Raw genomic sequence first — 19,395 nt, 5'->3', positions numbered from 1 at the left:
TTCTCCCTGCCCATGACGGCCAAGACCCAGGCATGAGCCCTCAGCTCAGCCAGCCACATGATCTCCTGCTGGACTTTGACCCCTGAAGGTGACACAAGGACCCAGGGACCATGAGTGCCATGACCAAAGGTGAGAGGCAGCCCAGCCCACCGTGGGGCCTTGTTGCCATTGCTGAGTGTGTCCTCTCTGCCCAGCTACCTGCTGCCCATTCCCAAGTGTCTCTACCCTCCCTGGGTCTTCTGGTAGCCTGGTTTCCTTCCAACAAGTTCCTCTGCTGCTTAGGCCCATCGCTGGCAGAAGGATTCTTAATGGATCCCATAGGAACAAGAGTAACTACCTCGGGAAGCGGACTTGGCCCAGTGGTTAGGGCATCCGTCTACCACATGGGAGGTCCATGGTTCAAACCCCGGGCCTCCTTAACCCGTGTGCAGCTGGCCCATGTGCAGTGCTGATGCGAACAAGGAGTGCCGTGCCATGCTGGGGTGTCCCTCGCATAGGGGAGCCCCACGCGCAAGGAGTGCGCCCCCTAAGGAGAGCCGCCCAGTGCGAAAGAAAGTGCAGCCTGCCCAGGAATGGCGCCGCACACACGGAGAGCTGACACGGCAAGATGACACAACAAAAAGAAACACAGATTCCCCTGCCACTGACAACAACAGAAGCGGACAAAGAAGAACACGCAGCAATAGACACAGAGGACAGACAACTGGGGTGGCAGGGGGTGAAGGGGAGAGAAATAAATCTTTAAAAAAAAAAAAAAGTACCTCTTGGATGGTTTGTGAGGATTTGAATGAGATAATACACACAAGGCACTTAACACAAGGTCCAGCTGCTGCCGCTTATTATCGCCACTGTTGCTGAAGGGAAGACACTTGAGCCCTCAGACGGCAGGCACTGGGCTTTAGAGCCACTATTAGGACTGAATTTGGTGGGCCTCTGACTTTGAGTAGATGTTTAATGCATGGGAGCTGATAAACAGAAATAAACAGATGGAGCCAATAATAAGGGAGCCCTTCACTTAAAACAAGACTATGTTCAGCAGAAACTCATCAGAGGCAGTATAAACACCAGGGGCCCACGGGAACCCTGAGGATGCAGGCAGGGCTAACGTAGGTTGCTGGTGTGTTTGGATTTTCTTCATGTGCATGTTGACAAGGTCAAGCACGGGGAGTGCCTGGCATGTAACAGGGACTCAGTAAGTATTTGTGGAATGATGAGGAGGGAAAGAAAGGAGGAAGGGGAGGGAGGGAGGAAAGAAGAAATGAAACTTGGAAAACCTCGTAGATTATTTGCAAGAATAATGACCACTGGAAACTATTTGGAAAACTAAACAGGAATTTAACATGAGTCCCAAGAGAGAACGATGTTTGATTGGTCAGTTTTGGACATCATTTTAGTGCCCATTTCTTTACATAAACAAGACACCTGTTTGATGGATTTATTGATAGAATTATCATCTACATCCAGTATTTGAGGTATTTATTAAGTTCTTAAAGCTCTGCTTATCTTCTATTTTCAACTTACCTTTCTGTATAAATGGGAAAAATGACAATTTACCTCCATTCCTCTTAGAAGTACATGGAATTAAAATATGCACCACAGAAGAAATTCCAAATAAAGCCTGGCTATCTTCCCTGTCCCTGGAAAAGCCCTGGTTTTAGGGTCAAATAGCCTGGAATTGGATTTCTCAGGGGCTCATCTCTAGGAAGCTGGGCAGTGGAAATTACGCCTGAGCCAGGCACTCAGCAGCGGGCTTGGGGTGAACTGGACCCCACATAGAGTCGGTTAAAGACCCAATCCCATGGGAGGAGGGGCCCATGGTTAAAAATTCTGAGGGGAGGCTCTGTGTTCACCCAAAGCCCAAGCAAAGGCACAGAAGCTTACAGGCCCCTCCCCAGGGAGCGCAGCTCTTTGGAGGCCTAGCCATGTATGTTTTCAACTTCCTGTTTTCAACTTCCTCCTTTACGCAGGCCAGAGGCCCTGAGAGCCCAGGAAAAGCCACTCCCCCAAGGGCCACCCAGGTCAGTTAGCATGCTCCGCCTCATTGTCGTTTACTCTTTATTTTTGGCCCCAGAGGATTTCCTATACTGTCACGCAAATTCAGCTGTGTTTTTAAAGGAATGTTTTTAACTGTTGGACATCACTTCCATGAGTTTTGCAGCAAAAGGGTCTGATGGCTTTCCAGTCCACCATTTTGCCCAAAATTCAGGACTTGCACTTGAATTGCACTTGGCTTTGCCGCTGGTCAGCTGCAGACCCTTCTGCAAATGACTTCACCTCTGCCTCTGTAGGATGGGGAAGCCCTTGGGAGAATGGCGGGAGATGATGCATATAAAGTGGCCTGCGCAGCGTGCACTCGGAATAGAGCTTCTGGACAAGGAGAGTCGAGGTTACGTTTTACAAGTGCCTGCTGTAGCCACCGTCCCACTGGGCACCAGCCCTGGGTTGGACTGTAAACCAGGATATCGAAGTATCTTAAGATCAAACCTGTTTTGATTGCTCTTTTTGCTGCAAGATACTGGTTATCTTTGATATTTGCGAGCCATGGATGCATTCCCAGGGTCATAGAGACAGTCATCTGGTTGGAACTGTTTCTCTTGGAGAATATATCTTCAAGATGCTGCTTCACCTAGAAGGTAACATGGCAACAGCAAGAGAAGCCGTCACGACTCTCTCAAATAACGAATGCGCAGTAGGAACTGCAGAAATCCCATCCCGACAAATTCACATGTTGTGGAGTTTACCTTAGTTCTTCCCCAGGGAATTACACAATGTGTGCATCATCTTTTTTTTTTTTGGTTTACATTGTGGTTTATATTTTAGACTGTACACTTTTCTAAATTTTTTGTTACATTATGGTTTACATTTTAGACTCTATACATTCATAAACTTAGGTTTTCTTTCAATGTTTAACTCTAATAACATATTTGTTATTATCTAATAACCTGAAATCCCCCCCTTAACCCTATTTACATATATCAGTGCTGTTAATTATGTTCACAATGTCATGCTATCATCAACACCATCCATTGCCAAAACTTTACAATCAACCCAAGTAGAAACTCTGCACAATTTAAGCATTAACTAACTGCCCATTCTCTAACCTCAACCTGATTCCTGGTAAACTATAGTCCAGATTCTGACACTATGAGTTTTCTTTTTCTAATTATTTTGTATCAGTGAGATCACATAAAATCTGTCCTTTTGTGTCCGGCTTTTTTCACTCAACATGATGTCTTCAAAGTTCATTCATGTTGTTGCATGTATAAGGACTTCATTCCTTCTTGCAGCTGAATAATAGTCCATTGTGTGTATATAACACATTTATCCATTCATCAATTGATGGGCACTTGCATTAATTCCCTCTTTTGGGCAGAAAGCACTGGGCTTCCCCCAGGGAGTGGGAGAGGCATTTGACAATATCCACCTTGTATTCCTGTACTCTACAAGCCCCATCCTGCCCCCCACCCCTTACCACTCTTACCACGTGTCTGAGAGATAAGAGGGATTTGATTAATGTGTGTTGAAAATTATGAGACATAATACAATGCAACTTCTTGGTTTGAATATCTCTCTGTTTGAACTTAGTGCCCTAATGAATCTTTTTGGACCATAAGCACTTAGAAATTTCCGAGACATGGATGCAACCCCAAGCTAAACTGTGAAGGAGCCTGGTTTTCAATATCCTTCTCTTTCCCATTTTGCTCCTTTCCAGTTGCTACCAAGGAAATCCTCCTGGGGAAAACTCTGAACTATTTCTTTTATTCATTCCCTCAACCATTATTGACAACCTCTCATGTGCTGGAGACTGTTCTAAAGCCGAGGCATATGGCTGTGGACTTCTATTGTGAGAAAGAGGGATGATGCATGGAAAAGCAAGGAAGGAAGGAAGAAATGAAGGAAAGAAGGAAGAAGAGGAGGGGAGAGGCTATTTTCCAGTGTAATTAGTGCTAAGAAGGCAATAAAAGAGGCTGATAAGGATGAGTGAGCAGGGGGGAGTGATGTATGTACTTTCTGTTTTTCTAACTTGATGTAAACTGACAAGAGGTTGGTCATTTTGATATAAACTCCTTCCAGGTACCATCTTCATTGAAATGGCTGCTTTTAAAATGGTGGTTTCAGATGTCATGAAAAAAGTACCAGCTGGGGCTTATTAGTATTTTCCAGCTCAATCCACCTGCAGGCAGTTACTGCTCCATCTATATGTAAAATCTATCTTGCTTTTATACCTTGCATTTAATTTTTTTAAATGTCCCATCCTTTTTACTCCAAATGGTTATTTATCTGACTACTGTAATTGCCCATAATTAAGGAAAGATTTTTACTGAATAAAAATGATATTGATTTCCTGGCATTTGTTCCAGGCTCTTTGTATTAAAAAAGATGACAGCTGAATGCTAACCAATGAATTGCTCAGTAAGTTGCGGTCTATGGTACTCAGCGATGTTGCTAAGCAGAATCACAATGAACATTTGTTACCTGTTTTTCCACCACAGACATATCCATGTGAGGGACTAGGCGAATTGAAAACTTTCCCACAACTCGGCCAGGTATGACCGTTTTAGCTCCAGGCCCGTCGAACGCACCCTCGATCCCATGAATCGACAGAGATGGGTACCTCCAAAGGTGCTTCAGAATTTCCTCCTAAATTTATAAAATAAAAGTATCCAGAGATAACAAGAGTTGAATTGTGTTGCTGGTATCACCAGTCTCTGTCCACCTGAGCCTCTGTGCATGGTAAGTTGTCACCTTACTGACACATCTGAGTTACTGGACGCTGGCCTCTTGCGCGGGCCGCGCCCACCGATGGGCCCTCTCTGCCCGAGCGCTGCAGGAACTAACAGATGGCAAAGGGACCCTTTCAAAGCTCAGGTTCCCCTGCAAATCTCTAACCCTGGTCATTGGAGTGGTCATTTGTGTATCAGAAGCATGTTCCCATTCAGCAGCCTTCAGAGAACCCAGCAGACATGGGAACTTGTTTCCCTTCTTGTTTGGGCCATCAAAGAGCTAGTCTGAGGGGAGAGACGTACTTCGCAGTGAGAAACTTGACATCTGCTCTCTCCCGCAGAGGACACCTCCCCCAGCAGCCACCTGCAGCAACCACACGCCAGCAGGGACAAGCATTAAAAAGAAGGAGTAGGAGGAGAGAAAGGGGGAAAAGCCCCAGGTTTGCCCAGGAAGGAAGCTGCTCCTTGGTGGCATAAGCACCTGTGGAAGCTTTTGGCTCTGGGTGTACTTGTTACCCGGGGTGGTGACGTAGTCCTAAACCTTAGCCCCTACGGCACGACTGGAGGCCTCAGACCCTCCGCAGTCTTTAAACAGGTAAGACGCCCGAAGGCTGCTGTGGGATTTCAGCTTCCTAAGGCGCTCTGGAAAATGGCGTCTGAGGCTGCCAAATGAGCCAGGGGGTTGGTGCCTGATGCCAGGGCCAGGCAGACCCCGAAAGAGGAGGGGAGGTGGGGGCCGTGGGGGCCTGGCCCCCCAAGTCTAACTCTGCCTCGGAATAGCGTCTGCTTTGTGCCGAGGAGGGCCACGAGGCACTGGGTCGCTGGGTCGACCACCACGTTCTCGTCAGTTGACCCACCGCAGAGTGACTGTACCTTCGTGTCGAACAGGAATCTCGCCACGTGGCTGCTGTTGTGGTACTCCTCCAGGTCCAGGTCGATGGCTTCGTACAGTGCGTTTTCCTCTTCTGTAAGAGGTGCCACGTTGTCATAGATTCCCGGGATCAGAATTCGACCCGACGAATCGACGAGGCTGCCTGCGAAAGGCACAGGGAAACTAGCGCGGGCCGGGCCGGCCTCCTGCCATGTGGCGGGGCCAGCGCGACCCACGCGGACACAGCGCGGCCAGTGGCGAAAGCATGGAGGCTGCGCCCAGGACCTGATCACGTCAGGTGCCTCTACCTCCCTTGGCCTCAACAGGGCTCCTTTTAATGTTACTTTATCCTGAGTTAAGAGGGAATACCGGGAAGCAGACTTGGCCCAGTGGTTAGGGCATCTGCCCTCCACATGGGAGGTCTGCGGTTCAAACCCCGGGCCTCCTTGACCCGTGTGGAGCTGGCCCATGCGCAGTGCTAATGCGTGCAAGGAGTGCCCTGCCACGCAGGGGTGTCCCACGCGCAAGGAGTGCGCCCCGTAAGGAGAGCCGCCCAGCGCCAAAGAAAGTGCAGCCTGTCCAGGAATGGTGCGGCACACACGGAGAGCTGACACAACAAGATGACACAACGAAAAGAAACACAGATTCCCATGCGGCTGACAACAACAGAAGCGGACAAAGAAGAAGACGCAGCAAATAGACACAGAGAACAGACAACTGGGGTGTGGGGAGGGGAGAGAAATAAGTAAATCTTTTTTTTTTTTTTTAAGAGGGAATACCTGTTCATCACAAACATTTAAAAAATATATATATCTACCTGAGAAGCTAAAAATCTCCAGAAATCCCTTCCTGGCTTCTCTCTCTCCTCTGCACTCAGCAAAATAAGACGATAAACACTCATCTTTAATGAAAAGCGTGTTAGCTTTGAGCTGTAAATCATGACCACCAACACCTCCATAGTAGTTAAGATTATACAGAACAAGGAATTAGTCTGTCCCCTGTGAAGGTGTTTGGGGATCCATAAGAATAAAGAAAATCATCAATGAGCATCTATAAAAGACTCAGATGCTGAGAGTAGTCAACACTGATCAGCTATCAGCTCACTATCCCGAGAAAGTAATTACCAAAGAGACAACGCAACCCGCAAGGAGACTCAGGCAAACACAGAAGAATGTCTCCAGGGCAGTGGAATTAACCCTCAGTCCATCTGCGGACTTGCATTCAAGTAAGGACACGTCAAAGAGTCAGGCTGCACGTCCTGGATGTGGTAATAATCAGTGTCAGGGGAGGACAGTGACCGCAAGGCACTGGGTTTGCAAACCTTCCGGTGACAGCCAGCAGTGACGGAGCCTGGGGAGACCGTCTAGTGATGTGCCCACCGAGCAAGTGAACGCCCCCATCCTAGGCACGGGGTTGGCCCTGAGGATGTGCAGGTAAATGCGCCACATCCTCCCCTAGCTGAGCACGCACCTGTAAACAACAAGCGTGACCCCTGCAAAGATGGACACCTTTCCCAAAGTCCAGGGGCAGCCGCGAGGCCTGGCAGCACCCTGGAGGATGGCATAGAAAGCAAAGCCTCAAGGCTCGTGCCAGGGGGTGCCAAGAGGGGCCGTGGCCATTCTGCTTTCCAGCCACCTCCTCTCTGGGTCCCTCTCCTGCATGCCCACACTTTGCCCATCTCGACGGTGGTCCTTCGGGGACTGTGTCCCAGCCCATCTCTGAGGCACCTGCCACCCCAAGGTCCTGAATTCCCCACTCAGCCCAGGAAGGCACACAGTGTAATCAATAAACATACCAGGGAAGCAGACTTGGCTCAACGGATAGAGTGTCCACCTATCACACGGGAGGTCCAGGGTTCAAACCCAGGGCCTCCTGGCCCATGTGGTGAGCTGGTCCAAGCACAGTGCTGATGTGTACAAGGAGTGCCCTGCCACGCAGTGGTGTCCCCCGCATAGGGGAGCCCCACGCGTAGGGAGTGCGCCTCGTAAGGAGAGCCGCCCAGAGTGAAAAAAGTGCAGCCTGCCCAGGAATGGTGCCGCACACACGGAGAGCTGATGCACCAAAATGATGCAACAGAAAGAAACACAGATTCCAGGTGCCACTGACAAGAATACAAGTGGACACAGAAGAACACACAGCAAATGGATAAAAAGAGCAGACAACAGGGTGGTGGTGGGAGATAGGGAGAGAAATAAATAAAAAATAAATCTTAAAAAAAAACAAAACAGACCAGCCTGCTAGTGAGTCAAGTCTAGAAGGAAGGCGGCGTGGAATCGTGGGGCCTGGCCTCCGCTGGTTGGCAGCACCCTCACCAAAGCAAAACCAGGCACGCAAACACCGCCCAGCACGCGGTCGCCGAGCCTCCTTGCGCGTTCACGGCCGGCCTGCTGTGGTCGCTCCTCCGGCGAGGTCCGGGGCCGCTCACGCCAGCAGGACAGACATGCTGTCCAGAAATCCCCGGGGCCAACTGGCGAGCGCTCTAGAGAGGTGTCGGCCGACCCGGGAGCCCACGGGGCCAAGCCCACCGCGGGGAGGCGCGGGGGAGGCCGGGCCCGGGCGGCGCTGCCGGGGGCCGTGGGGTTGAGCTGGGCGTGCTGGGTGCATCCGGGTGGTGAGAGCGTTGGTAGAACTTCCGGCTGGGAATCTGGTATTCCTGACGAATGATCGTGAGCTCCGGGCACCCAAATCCACACCAGCCAGCAGCAGGCTAGAGGCCACGGTTTGAAACGGAGCTGGATCTTTGTCCTGTCTTGGGAGTCAGCATCAGACACTGTCATCAAAGGAGGGGCAGGGGTGGCGGGCACGGATTCAGGTCTCCTCGGCCGGTCAGGGTGTGACAAGGGGACGTGGCTCTCCAGGCTCACCCTGCTCCTCCAGGAAAGCTTCATCGGGCTCAGTGTTTGGATGGGAGCAGCCTTGCCGCAGGAGTCCTTTCAATTAATGCACAGAGGAATCCGGTGAGAGGAGATCTTGAGGCCTCTCCGCCAACACTGCCCTAACTGAAAGCCATCGAACGGGCAAGGGGGAGGCAGTGAGGACGTGCTACCCAGAAACAGCTCGGCTTTACATACCCGGTTTTCAGTATTTCTTCGCTCTCATTCTTTGATACTGAGTGTATCTGCATGGAAACAGGATGAGTAAGAGTCCATTTTCCCTCCGCTGCTCACTTCCCACTTGAAGCCATCGGCTTCTGGGCGTGGTGGAATTTCTACCGCCACCTCTGTGATTGCCCTGGCCTAAGAAATGGAAGGGAGACGCAGGGGGCTGCTGCTTTGGGAAATGGCCTACAGGAATTGTACTTCTCCATCCTCAGGAGTCTTCTGTGGAATTTTAACACTATAAGTCCTAAACAGGATTGGATGCTTATACAAATGCCGCTGGCTCAATGGTCTTTTCTGCCATATAGCGTTTAGGAGAATGCAGGGATCAGGAAACTGCAAAGAGAAACCACCGAGGCTGGAGCTCTATTTGTAAGCATGTGTCCCCGCCCCTGCCCGTCACTGCCCTCCAAAAGGTATTTTCAGCCTCTCTGAACTAGAGGGACTGAAATGACTTTGCGTTGTGGCCCCTGGTGGCTCTTATCCTGCAGTGTACCCATGTGGTGCTCAGTAATTGTTTAGGACATTGGCATCCATCGTGACCATCCAGATGGGCACCCGCTCAGCTGCCGTCTGGGGTCGCCCCTGTCAGCCTGGAGCATAGGCACCACACAGCCAGCTCTCCCCGACACCCAGCCCTGCCGTGGCGTGGGGCACCACGCGGCCAGCTCCCCCCGACACCCGGCCCTGCCGTGGCGTGGGGCACCACGCGGCCAGCTCCCCCCGACACCCGGCCCTGCTGTAGCGTGGAGCACCGAGTGGCCAACTCTCCCGACACCTGACCCTGCCGTGGCGTGGGCACCGTGAGGCCAGCTCTCCCGACACCCGGCCCTGCGGTAGCGTGGGGCACCGCGCAGCCAGCTCTCCCGACACCCGGCCCTGCGGTAGCGTGGGGCACCGCGCAGCCAGCTCTCCTGACACCCGGCCCTGCCATGCTGTGGAGTACCACGTGGCCAGCTCTCCTGACACCCAGCCCTGCCGTGGCGTGGGCACCGCACAGCCAGCTCTCCCGACACCCGGCCCTGCCGTGGTGTGGAGTACCACGCGGCCAGCTCTCCCGACACCCGGCCCTGCCGTGGCGTGGGCACCGCGCAGCCAGCTCTCCCGACACCTGGCCCTGCCGTGGCGTGGAGCACTGCACAGCCAGGCAACGGCAAGCAAAGCTCCTAAGCTCGGCCTTGTGTCTGGATGGTGAAAACGACCCAGAGGCACAATTCAGAAATCGTGTGCCCCATTCAGTCTTTAATTTGGTTCAAAAAGTAAAGCAAGTGAAGCCATGGGCTCTTCTTCCCACTGATGGCCGTGGCCTGCCTCTCAGCAGAGCTGTCTGCGCTTGCAGGGATAGGTGCTGCGCCATGCCGGGTGGAGCCACACATTCCAAGAAGGGGTCGCGCAGACACGGTCGGCGGGCGGAGGATAGAAATGCATTCCTCAAGTTTTGACAATGCCATGCCAAGAGAGAAAAACAGTTCAGGTAAAAGAGGAAACGGGCCTTTTCCTTTTTGCTAAAATATCAGGTTGCGTATTATCTGAATTCTTCTGGAAACCATTTAGGTACTTGAAAGGAAAATGACTTGCTATCCCTTGCCTCACAGCAGAGGAGTAGTTGTCCAAGAGTTACATTTCGGGAAACCACAGAGGGCACGGCTTTATAAACATACAGAGCTCCACTGAAAAGGTGGCCTGAAGGCGCGAGGAGGGCTCCCAGCTGGCCGCCGCGTGGCCGGGGCTGACCTGGGGAGAGGGGAGCCCCAGCGGGTGCTGGAGGACGGCTCATCCGCTCAGAAGGCCCGGGTTAAAGTTTGCGCCACGGTGCCGAGAGGAGCCGGGTCTCATGGGGTCTGAGGCTCCTGGGACTTGAGGACCCCATTTTTAAACAGGACCACCAAACCCTGAAGATGAAACCGCTGGTCCCTGCAGGGGGAGGAGCTGCTGCCACCGGGCCCCTGCGCACGTGCCGCCCCGCGCCCAGCAAGCAGCCCTCCGGGGAGCACGGCGCTCTCGAAAGGACCGCGTGGCTTCTGCCAGCAAATGCCAGCCCGGGCCCAGGAGCAGCAGCGGGGGCGAGAGTAGCTGGCAGAGCTGCCGGGGGCTCGGCGCCTCGGGTGCCACCTGGTGCCACAGCAGCCTTGAGAGACGCAGCCGAGTGGGAGGCCCAGCCACCCTGAGCGCGCTTCGCGGGTGGGAGCAGGTCGTTTGTCGTCAGTGGACGGCCCTGGGCTCCAGCCCCCGGGGTAGGAGCTGCACCGGCATTTTCTCAGGGGATGCCCAATGAGGCATTTTTCACTCCCCTTTTACAGACAAGACAACGGCGGGTGCAGACACCGAGGCGGGCCCCAAGTCCATAGCGTGTGCTAGAGCCAGGAGACCCGGCACGGTCCCTGCTGACCTGGGCCACACGCCCCGGGCACTGCCCGCTGTGTGTCAGGACAGCCTCCACGGCCTCGGCTCCGGAAAAGCCTTGATGTGGCTTCCTCTTCCTTCCAGCCCGCCCCTGGCTGACTTAACCCAGAGGCCAGAGGTCATGCCAGGTCCATGGAAGGCGTGGAAACGGACAGCCAGAACCCGAAAAGGAAGCTGCCCAGGAAGGCCCCAGCACACACCTACACATTCACACACTCTCAGACACATGTGTGCACACATTCACACTCACGCTCACACATGCTCACTGACGTGCACACACTCAGATGCATGCATGCACACTCATACACACCCACATGTGCATACACACATGTGCACACACTCACACTTGCATACACGCTCAGACTCATACAAACTCACTGATGTGCACACATGTGCACATGCATGCATACACACTCAGGCACGTGTGCACACTCATTCACACTCACATGCTCACTGGTGTGCACACATATGCACACACATGCATACACACTCAGGCATGTGTGTACATTCGTTCACACTCATATGCACTCACACATGCTCACTGACATGCACACAGACACATGTGTGCACACTCATACACAACCACATGTGCATACACCCGTGCACACACTCACACTTGGATACAGAGACACGTGTGCACACCCTCTTCACACTCACACATTCACACATGCTCATTGACATGCACATGTGCGCACATGTATGTGCATACATACATGTGCGCGCACACACTTATTCACACACTCACACATTGTAGAAGCTCCGATAAGATTCAGAGATGGCCTCTTGGACTTCTGTACCCCGTGGGCCTTGAAAGCAGCCTGGTGTGCCAGTCAAAGCAAAGGGGTGGATTGAGGAAAGGTTTCAGCAGGAGAAGGCGTGACAAGGACGGACTTATAAGCCTCAGGAGCATTTAAGCAAAGAGGAAAAGCTGAGAGTATGGATGTTCTTCTACTCCACCCTGGTTCAGAAACCGAGGGAGGAGACACAGACCCAGGCAAAGTGTTCTCACGGAGCTCTTGACACGTAAAAAGATAAATGCGCTAAGGCATTACCGAGAAGAGCGACCAGGTCAGCCATGGGTTCGTCAAGGATGCCACCGAAGGTTCCGGAATGAAAATCCTGGTCTCGGCATTTCACCTGTGAAAGAAGAGAAAGCGAGCAGCCGGGCTTCCCGTCTGGTTCTTCAGCAGAAGCTTCCAGGTGGTGGAAGACAGGCCCGAGCAGCGCCCTCGGGGCTCAGGCGATGCCCCCCAGGGGCCCCTCTCTCCCCCTTTCAGTGGAAAGAGTGGAGCCTCAGCCCCCCCCCCCCCCCCGCCCACTGCTTCACGTCCCCCCTCCCCTGAATTCCCGAAACCGACTTCACCCGCAACTGTTCCACTCACACTGTTCTAGCCAAGCTCCCGGGACCCCTTGGCCAAATTAACGATGTTTCTACAGGTGTCTTTCTCTCGGTTTCATCCCAGACTGCTCCTCACCCCTCTTTCTGAACAATTTCTCCCCTGTTGGTTTCTGAGAAACATTCCTCTCTTTATTCTTTTCTTCGCTGCAGGACAATTTTATGTATGTCTCCTGAATAATTTCTTTTCTTCCTCTCACCCTTGGCTCGATCTTCCTCTACACGTGGAGCTTCAAGAACGCACATGACTCCTTTTACTGCTTCCATCCTCTTCAATGTGCATCCCTGTAGGTCTGACCTTTTACCTAAACACTGGACCTAAAAATGTTCATGGCTTACAGCAAATTCCACGGGAGCATGCTTCCAGTTTCCCCAATTCAGGAGCCCTGGAACTGAACTCAACTTCTTTTCCTGCACTCACTTCCTACCAGCCTGCCCATTTCCAAAACAAGGAGTGAGCCCAGCTCTGTTCGTCTACCCCTTTGAATAATCCTTCCTTTCTTCTGTGAACACCAAAGCCAATCAGCGACCAGTCTCTACTGAGTTTTGTTTTGCTTTGTTTTGTTTGTCTCTTGGGTTCACTGCCCCCTCTTTCCTGCCCAGCTGGTCTTTCCCTGCTCCAATCCATCTTTAATATAGGGCAGGATGAATGTGCCTTTAGCTCAAGATTTTGTTTTATTAAGCAAACATAATAACTAAAGCATTTTGGAGCTGACAGAATTCCGCCTCCCAAATCTCGAGCTTCTCTCTGCTCAGCTCTCTCGTCACTCATTGCACTTCTCCGGCCCTCGGCTTGCCTCTGTCTTTATTTTTTCTCCTGTGCCCTGTACCCCTCAATGCCACTGATGATCACTCCAGCCTCTCTGTGGCCAGTATTTTTTTTAGGAGGTACAGGGGATTGAGCCTGGGACCTCGTACCTGGGAAGTCAGTGCTCACCACTTGAGCTACACCTGTTCCCCTCTTTGGCCAACATCTTGACACACCTTTGCCTCCCGCTTCCCTCACCCCATCTGGAGACACCTCAACCTGGAGCAATCTGAGCTGCTGCCTTGGCGATTGATGGCTACGGGCACAGCTGCAAAAAGTCCTCCATCTGCACTGATGGGTGACTCTGCACCTCCACACTGCCTGGCACCTCTTCTTCAGGCACCCGTCTGCTCCTACCCACTCCCCATGGCAACAGTTTCAAGCAACTGGCAAATAAATTTACTTCCTACTCCACAGAAGTCAACAGGCAACAAGTTCCACCACTCTTCTCTCTCCAACTGCAACTGGCATCTGCAGTGACCCCAGCCAGCCTTGCCCAAGGGGCTAATGCCTTCCTCTGCACCCAGGATCTCAGCCCTCATACCTCCTTGTGACCACGCCCCCACCCATTCCGCAAGTGCTCTCGCCGCTGCCTCCTAAGAGCCCTGTTTCTTCCATACTCCCTACAGCTATGACCTTGTCTTGCCCCTTCTTTTCACAACCACGTCCCTGAAAGCGGTTTCTAGGATGACACCCCTTTCCCTCCAGGTGATCTCTTTAAGTGTGGGTGCCTCCTAGGGTCAACAGGGCAGATAGTGTTTTAGTAGGGCCGAGTGTCGTGCCAGGCAAGGAGAAGGCTCACAGTGGTGTACAGCTGCATGGCTGTGTCCACCTCTTCTACACCACTGGCCTTCCCACCAGCCCGGGGATTGAAGAGGACATGCGTTCTTATTCTACAGATGTTGATGGGAGAGAGCCAAAAAGCAGTTAAGTAATAGAGTATTTATGGGAGAGGGGCCTTCTGAGTCTAAACGTGTGCTCTCTCCTAGGTGCCTGTATTGCTTAAAAAGCAGAAAGGAGGAGGAGGCTCATTACGTGGCGAAACCTGAACTGGATCTCTCGTTTAGTACGCACACCCGCCCTGGCAGGGGTGTCCCTGGGCCAATCCTATAGATAAAGAACTAAGGTCAGCGACGGGGACACCGGCACAGCTGTGCACCCCTGGAGGGGAACCCCGGCACAGGCCCCCGCGAGCCAGCGCCTCCTCTTCCCCTTCTCCTGGCACTTGGCTCCTCCTTCCCTTCGCCTGGCACGTGGCTCCCGCCACCTGGCACGCAGCGCCGGGCTGCGGCGCGTCACCGTCCCGGCGCAGCCATCGGAGGGACTGCCGCGCCTGCCTGCGAGTTCCACAGCCCAGGCTTCCAAGCTTTTCCGTGCGTGAGTCACGTAAGCGCCTACCCCGAAAGGCTTGGAGGGCCCACGGATGCCCCCGCCCCAAGAGCCCCCTCGCTCGGGCTGTGGGTGCCGCCTGAGGACCCTGCTCGGGGAGGGGCGTCCCCGCTGCCCCAGATCCCAGCCTGGCTTCTTGCTCCAGTGCCCCTTGGGCTCTGCGGGTACCTCCACCGTGAAATAGCTGTTTCCTCGGGTCCCGTAAGTGAGCGCGGGCCTCGTCCTACTGATCCACAGGTTGTCTGAAATGATGACGTAGTCCACGCCGGAGAAGAAACGCTGCTTTTCTTTTTCAACAAGCTCCTCCAGGGCGACGGAGCCCGCTTCCTCCATTCCTTCTAAGACGAATTTGATATTGACGGGAAGGTCCTGCATTCAACAGTGGAACAGCCCGTCAATCAAAAATCGCCCAACTCGTCCATTCACCTTTTAAAAAGCCACGGTGGGTCGTGGTTAATGTAACTACATTAGCCTCTGTATACATTCAATGGATGGCTCATTTACACTCTCAGTGGTTCTGCTTACAGCAATGGAGCTTAACTGCAACTGAAAAAAGAGAACTGGGAAGCAGATTTAGCCCAGGGGAAAGAGATTCCACCTACCACATGGGAGGTCCGCAGTTCAAACCCAGGGCCTCCTTGACCGGTGTGGAGCTGGCCCAAGTGCAGTGCTGATGTGCGCAAGGAGTGCCCTGCCACGCAGGGGTAACCCCCGTGTAGGGGAGCCCCACGCGCTAGGAGTGCGCCCCGTAAGGAGAGCCGCCCAGTGTGAAAAAGTGCAGCCTGCCCAGGAGTGGTGCCACACACACAGAGAGCTGATGCAGGAAGATTATGCAGCCAAAAGAGACACAGATTCCCGGTGCCACTGACAAGAATACAAACGGACACAGAAGAACACACAGCAAATGGACACAGAAAGCAGACAATTTGGGGGGAGGGGAGAGAAATTTTTAAAAAAAATCTTGAAAAAAAAAAAAAGAAACAAGAAAAAGGAAAACTGAAGTTCATTCCCAGTACGGCTCTCCGTGGTTGTCAAGTGAACCTTGATGATAAAGAATTTAGGGAAGGAATTCCTAAAGAAAAAGCGGCATCCTTGCCGCAAAGGTCTCCCGGCCTGACGTTCTCTCCTTCTCTCCAAAAGGAACTTTTCCAGAAAGCGTACTCAATTACAAACAGCTTTTCTGTCTTCTTAATTCTGAGCATTACAAATGAGTCCTATCGCCTTTGAAAGAAGGTCTAATGTTTAAGCCTCGGGGTGATTTTTATTTCAAATTGTCTAGTGTTTAAGCCTTGGGATGATCTCTTTCAAGAAGCTGTTCTTTTGCAATGACCATTTCCACCTGCCTTCTAGCCGACCCACAGGCTTTGATCTCGTGGCACAAGGGAACCCGAGGTTTTCTCTAGTTAATATTAGCGCGCTGAACAGCTCCTTTCCATTTTCCACGCTGTGCCTGTCCCCCTTGTGGTTTTGATCCTTTTGGGTCCTTATCTGCAACTTCTTAGCTTGGGGGGCCACCTGAAGGGGGAGGTCAAAGTCATCCCAGAGCTCAAGCACCCCGGAAACCTCGAGGTCAGGGCGGGCGGCCGCGCCGGCTCTGCGTAGGACGGCCTCGCCGCGACAACCAACGAGGGGCAGAGGGCTGCGTGTCGGGAGTGAGCGGCCTGGGTCCTCCCGCTGGGGTGGCGCCTGCTGAACGTATCTCTGTCCACCCGCGGGTCTTAGGAAGCCGAGCTGGTGTTCTGCAGCCGTCACAGTCATGGTTTGTGAATGTTCACCTGACCAGCGAGCCCTCCAGCCGCGGGCCCAGCAGAGGGGCTGGAGCGGCTCGTAGGAACCGCCACCTGGCCTGGGCCCTGGCCCTGGCCATGACCCTGACAGCCTGGGCCCTGGCCCTGGCCCTGACCCCGACGGCGGCCCAGCCTTTCCACCTCCCAGGCTGCCCTCTGTGCTTGCGGGGGGTGGGTGTGGAGCCTGGCCCAGAGAGGCCGTCTTGTGCCAGGCCCCGGGCGCAGGGCCGGAGGGGCCGGTCCTCACGGGGCCGGAGGGCGCCCCGCGTGCCGCTGTCCCGGCCCCCCTGCAGCCTTGGAGGCAGGCCTGAGGTGCCCCGACTGGCGACCTGCAGGGCGGTGGGGATGCAAGCTTTAGGGGAGCTTCTGCACCTTTTAGAGTTGAAGTGAAAACAGCCAAGCAGACACTGATCTTATTATAAGAACTTGCTTATACATTCTGCTTTCCTTTCCTTGTGGAGAAAAAAGATGAACAAGAGGGAAGGGGAGAGGAGGGAGGGAGAGATAAAGAGAAAAAGAGGGGAACGAAGGCTCTATTAAACCTTGTGAGTATATTTCATGCTCATGGAGAAGAAGATAGCTTTGAAGCGGTCGACGTGACCCAGCTAGAAAAAGGTTCTAATTTATTAAGCTTGTCTTTTAAAATGAGATAAAAGCCGCTGACACAAGAGTCCTTAAACCCCTCCGCCCTGTTTCAGTCCCAGGGGAAAATAAACTGAAGAGGAGAAGCCCTGGCCTCGGCGGAGCTCGGGCAGGGCCTGCGGTCCAGGCGGGGGCCCGGGCAGGGGCATCGCCGGGCCCTGGGCCTTGCGCTTGGGCTGAGTCCCCTGGCGCTGCGCTGGTCCCGTGGGTGGTGCCCCCAAGCCGGGCGGGGCCTGCACAGCCGAGCCTCGGGCGCCGCTGGGCCTCCAGCCGCCTCCGTCCTGAGAAGGAGCCCCTTCCCCAGAAGGTGGGCCTGCGGCCGGGAGGGTGCGGGGGGCACGGCTTTGATCTGTGAGCGGTGCCCTTGTCCTTTTCCTCTGTGAAGCCCCTGAATAGGGCCCATTTCTTTCTTAAATACCCAGTGTGGAAAAGTGCTTAATTCAATTAAACCGTGCCAGTAAGATTAGGAAACTATAACAAGACTATGGATTTTTCAAGTCAGCTTCACAAAATCATAATTCATCCCCCAAGGTCACAGAGCTAATGACTCCTGGAGTCAAGATTGAAATCTGCTCTAATTCCTGTGCCCTTCCTGCAACCCACAGAGCCAACACAAAGGATCACTGTTACACTATCACACTGAACAATTTTTACATTAGCTACTTCTGAATAGTAGGGTCAAATAGCAATCCCGTCACTGAAAATTAACTGGTATCAGCTTTCCTGTTCCAAAATGCAATTCACGGAATGTTCAGCAGCGGACACCCGGTTTGAGCTGAAGAGAAACCCTGTTCCAAAGAGCCTTGATGAACTTTCTAGAACGCCGAGGCCATCTCAGGGGCTCAGCGTGCCGTGACACGGTCCAGGCAGGACTGGGGAGCCCTCGCGGAGCCTGGCGTGTGCAGGGCGCAGTGCGTGTGCTCCCTGGGTGATGAGGCATAGGAGGCTTCCCCTGGAAGAGCCCTGGGTGCTGGGGGTCTGTGCTGGCGCCACCCCCTCCCCTACCCCGTCTCCTCGGCGTAGGCTTTGCCGCCTCTTGCCCGAGCTTCCCTGAACGTGAACCTGGAGCAGCAGCGGTGGAGGCGTCTCCAGGCCAGCCCGGGAGGAGGGCCGGGCTAGACCACGTGAGCCCATGGTCTCGGCCAGGTCTGCGTGGACGGGACGCAGGCAGTCAACGGAGCCCCCTTGGAGAGCTGGCTTCCAAGCCAACACCCTGTTTTCACAGAACAGAATCCAAAGCCCCGGGAGCTGAAGGGCTCCCCACAGTCGGGCCTCAGTTTGGAGTCTTAAGTGCTTTCAGGGGAGAGAAGAGTGGTTAAAATGAAACCTCTCTTTTGACAACATCCCGTGAGACGGTTAAAGATGTGGGCCCGGCTTCACCACGGACGGGCCGGGCGGCTGGAGGGAGTCGGCACGCCTGCCTCCCGCGCTCTCCTCCTCCACGTCACACCCCTTAGTGGACTCCCGTTGAAAACCAGGGGGCTCTCATGGGCTCAGACAGAACGTCACGTGCCAGAGGTTTCTATCTTGATGATTTGCAAAGCAGCCAACTAATTGTCTGCAATATCTGCATGTCTCTATTAACAAAACCCTACAAGAAGGAGAGCAAAATTTAAAAAAACAAGATAAGATGAAGATAAAAAGGACAGGTCGCAGCAGATAGTAAGGGAGCTGCCGGCTCATCCCGTTTTGTTGCTGTGTCTTGACTCGTAACCCGGTGGGTGGGTCAGGCTGGCGTTCATCCTTCAGTACCACTCCCGCCACTTACTCACGGGCCTCTTCCAGCAAATCCCCTACACCGTCAAACCTCACCCTCCCAGCTGTTCAGTGGGCGCAGATGAACAGGTGGGTGTGAAGAGTGAATGACATAAGACAGTTTAAAAGTCGGATCACAGCGGGCAGCTCAGATCACCACGGCCTCTCCTTCCCCCCACGCATGACCACCCCCCTACCTGCTCGAGGGCCGCAAACGCGCTCACGGCGTTGAGGAAGGCCAGGACAGGGCCTTTGTTGTCTGTTGCGCCTCGTCCGTAAAGTTTTCCTTTAAAAACAGGGAAACAATTTTCAGAAAAGCACTGGTCCCTCTGCCAAGTTGAATGAATTAAAAACGAATGTGCTTTTATGGTTAATCATTTTAACAGTGTTTTTGGTTTTCTTCTAGGGACACATCTTGCTCGGAAATGACAAAGTAAGATTTCTTACATACAAACATTATGGTCATCACTAGTCAGGGAATGTAAGATAATTTGAAATACACAGATCCCGTTGACCTTAATG

At 53.2% G+C, this 19,395-nt stretch overlaps 1 protein-coding gene across 2 annotated transcripts in view; it reads right to left on the bottom strand.

Annotated features, from left to right (window-relative positions):
• CNDP1 (carnosine dipeptidase 1) overlaps positions 1-19,395 on the bottom strand; it is a 36,907-nt gene that overhangs the window by 3,299 nt on the left and 14,213 nt on the right. For both annotated transcript variants that reach the window (XM_071208591.1, XM_004479129.5), the window contains exons 5-10: positions 19,071-19,159; positions 14,858-15,058; positions 12,149-12,233; positions 5,598-5,758; positions 4,477-4,641; positions 2,485-2,626 (exon numbers count right to left, since the gene is read on the bottom strand). In XM_071208591.1, coding sequence (XP_071064692.1) covers positions 2,485-2,626; positions 4,477-4,641; positions 5,598-5,758; positions 12,149-12,233; positions 14,858-15,058; positions 19,071-19,159 — 843 coding nt within the window. The remainder of the gene's footprint in view (positions 1-2,484; positions 2,627-4,476; positions 4,642-5,597; positions 5,759-12,148; positions 12,234-14,857; positions 15,059-19,070; positions 19,160-19,395) is intronic.

This window comes from Dasypus novemcinctus, chromosome 16 (genome assembly GCF_030445035.2).
Source record: "Dasypus novemcinctus isolate mDasNov1 chromosome 16, mDasNov1.1.hap2, whole genome shotgun sequence".
Classification (NCBI taxonomy): Eukaryota; Metazoa; Chordata; class Mammalia; order Cingulata; family Dasypodidae; genus Dasypus; species Dasypus novemcinctus.
Note: the sequence above shows the minus strand (reverse complement) of the source record. Positions and strands in the feature narration are given on the sequence as shown.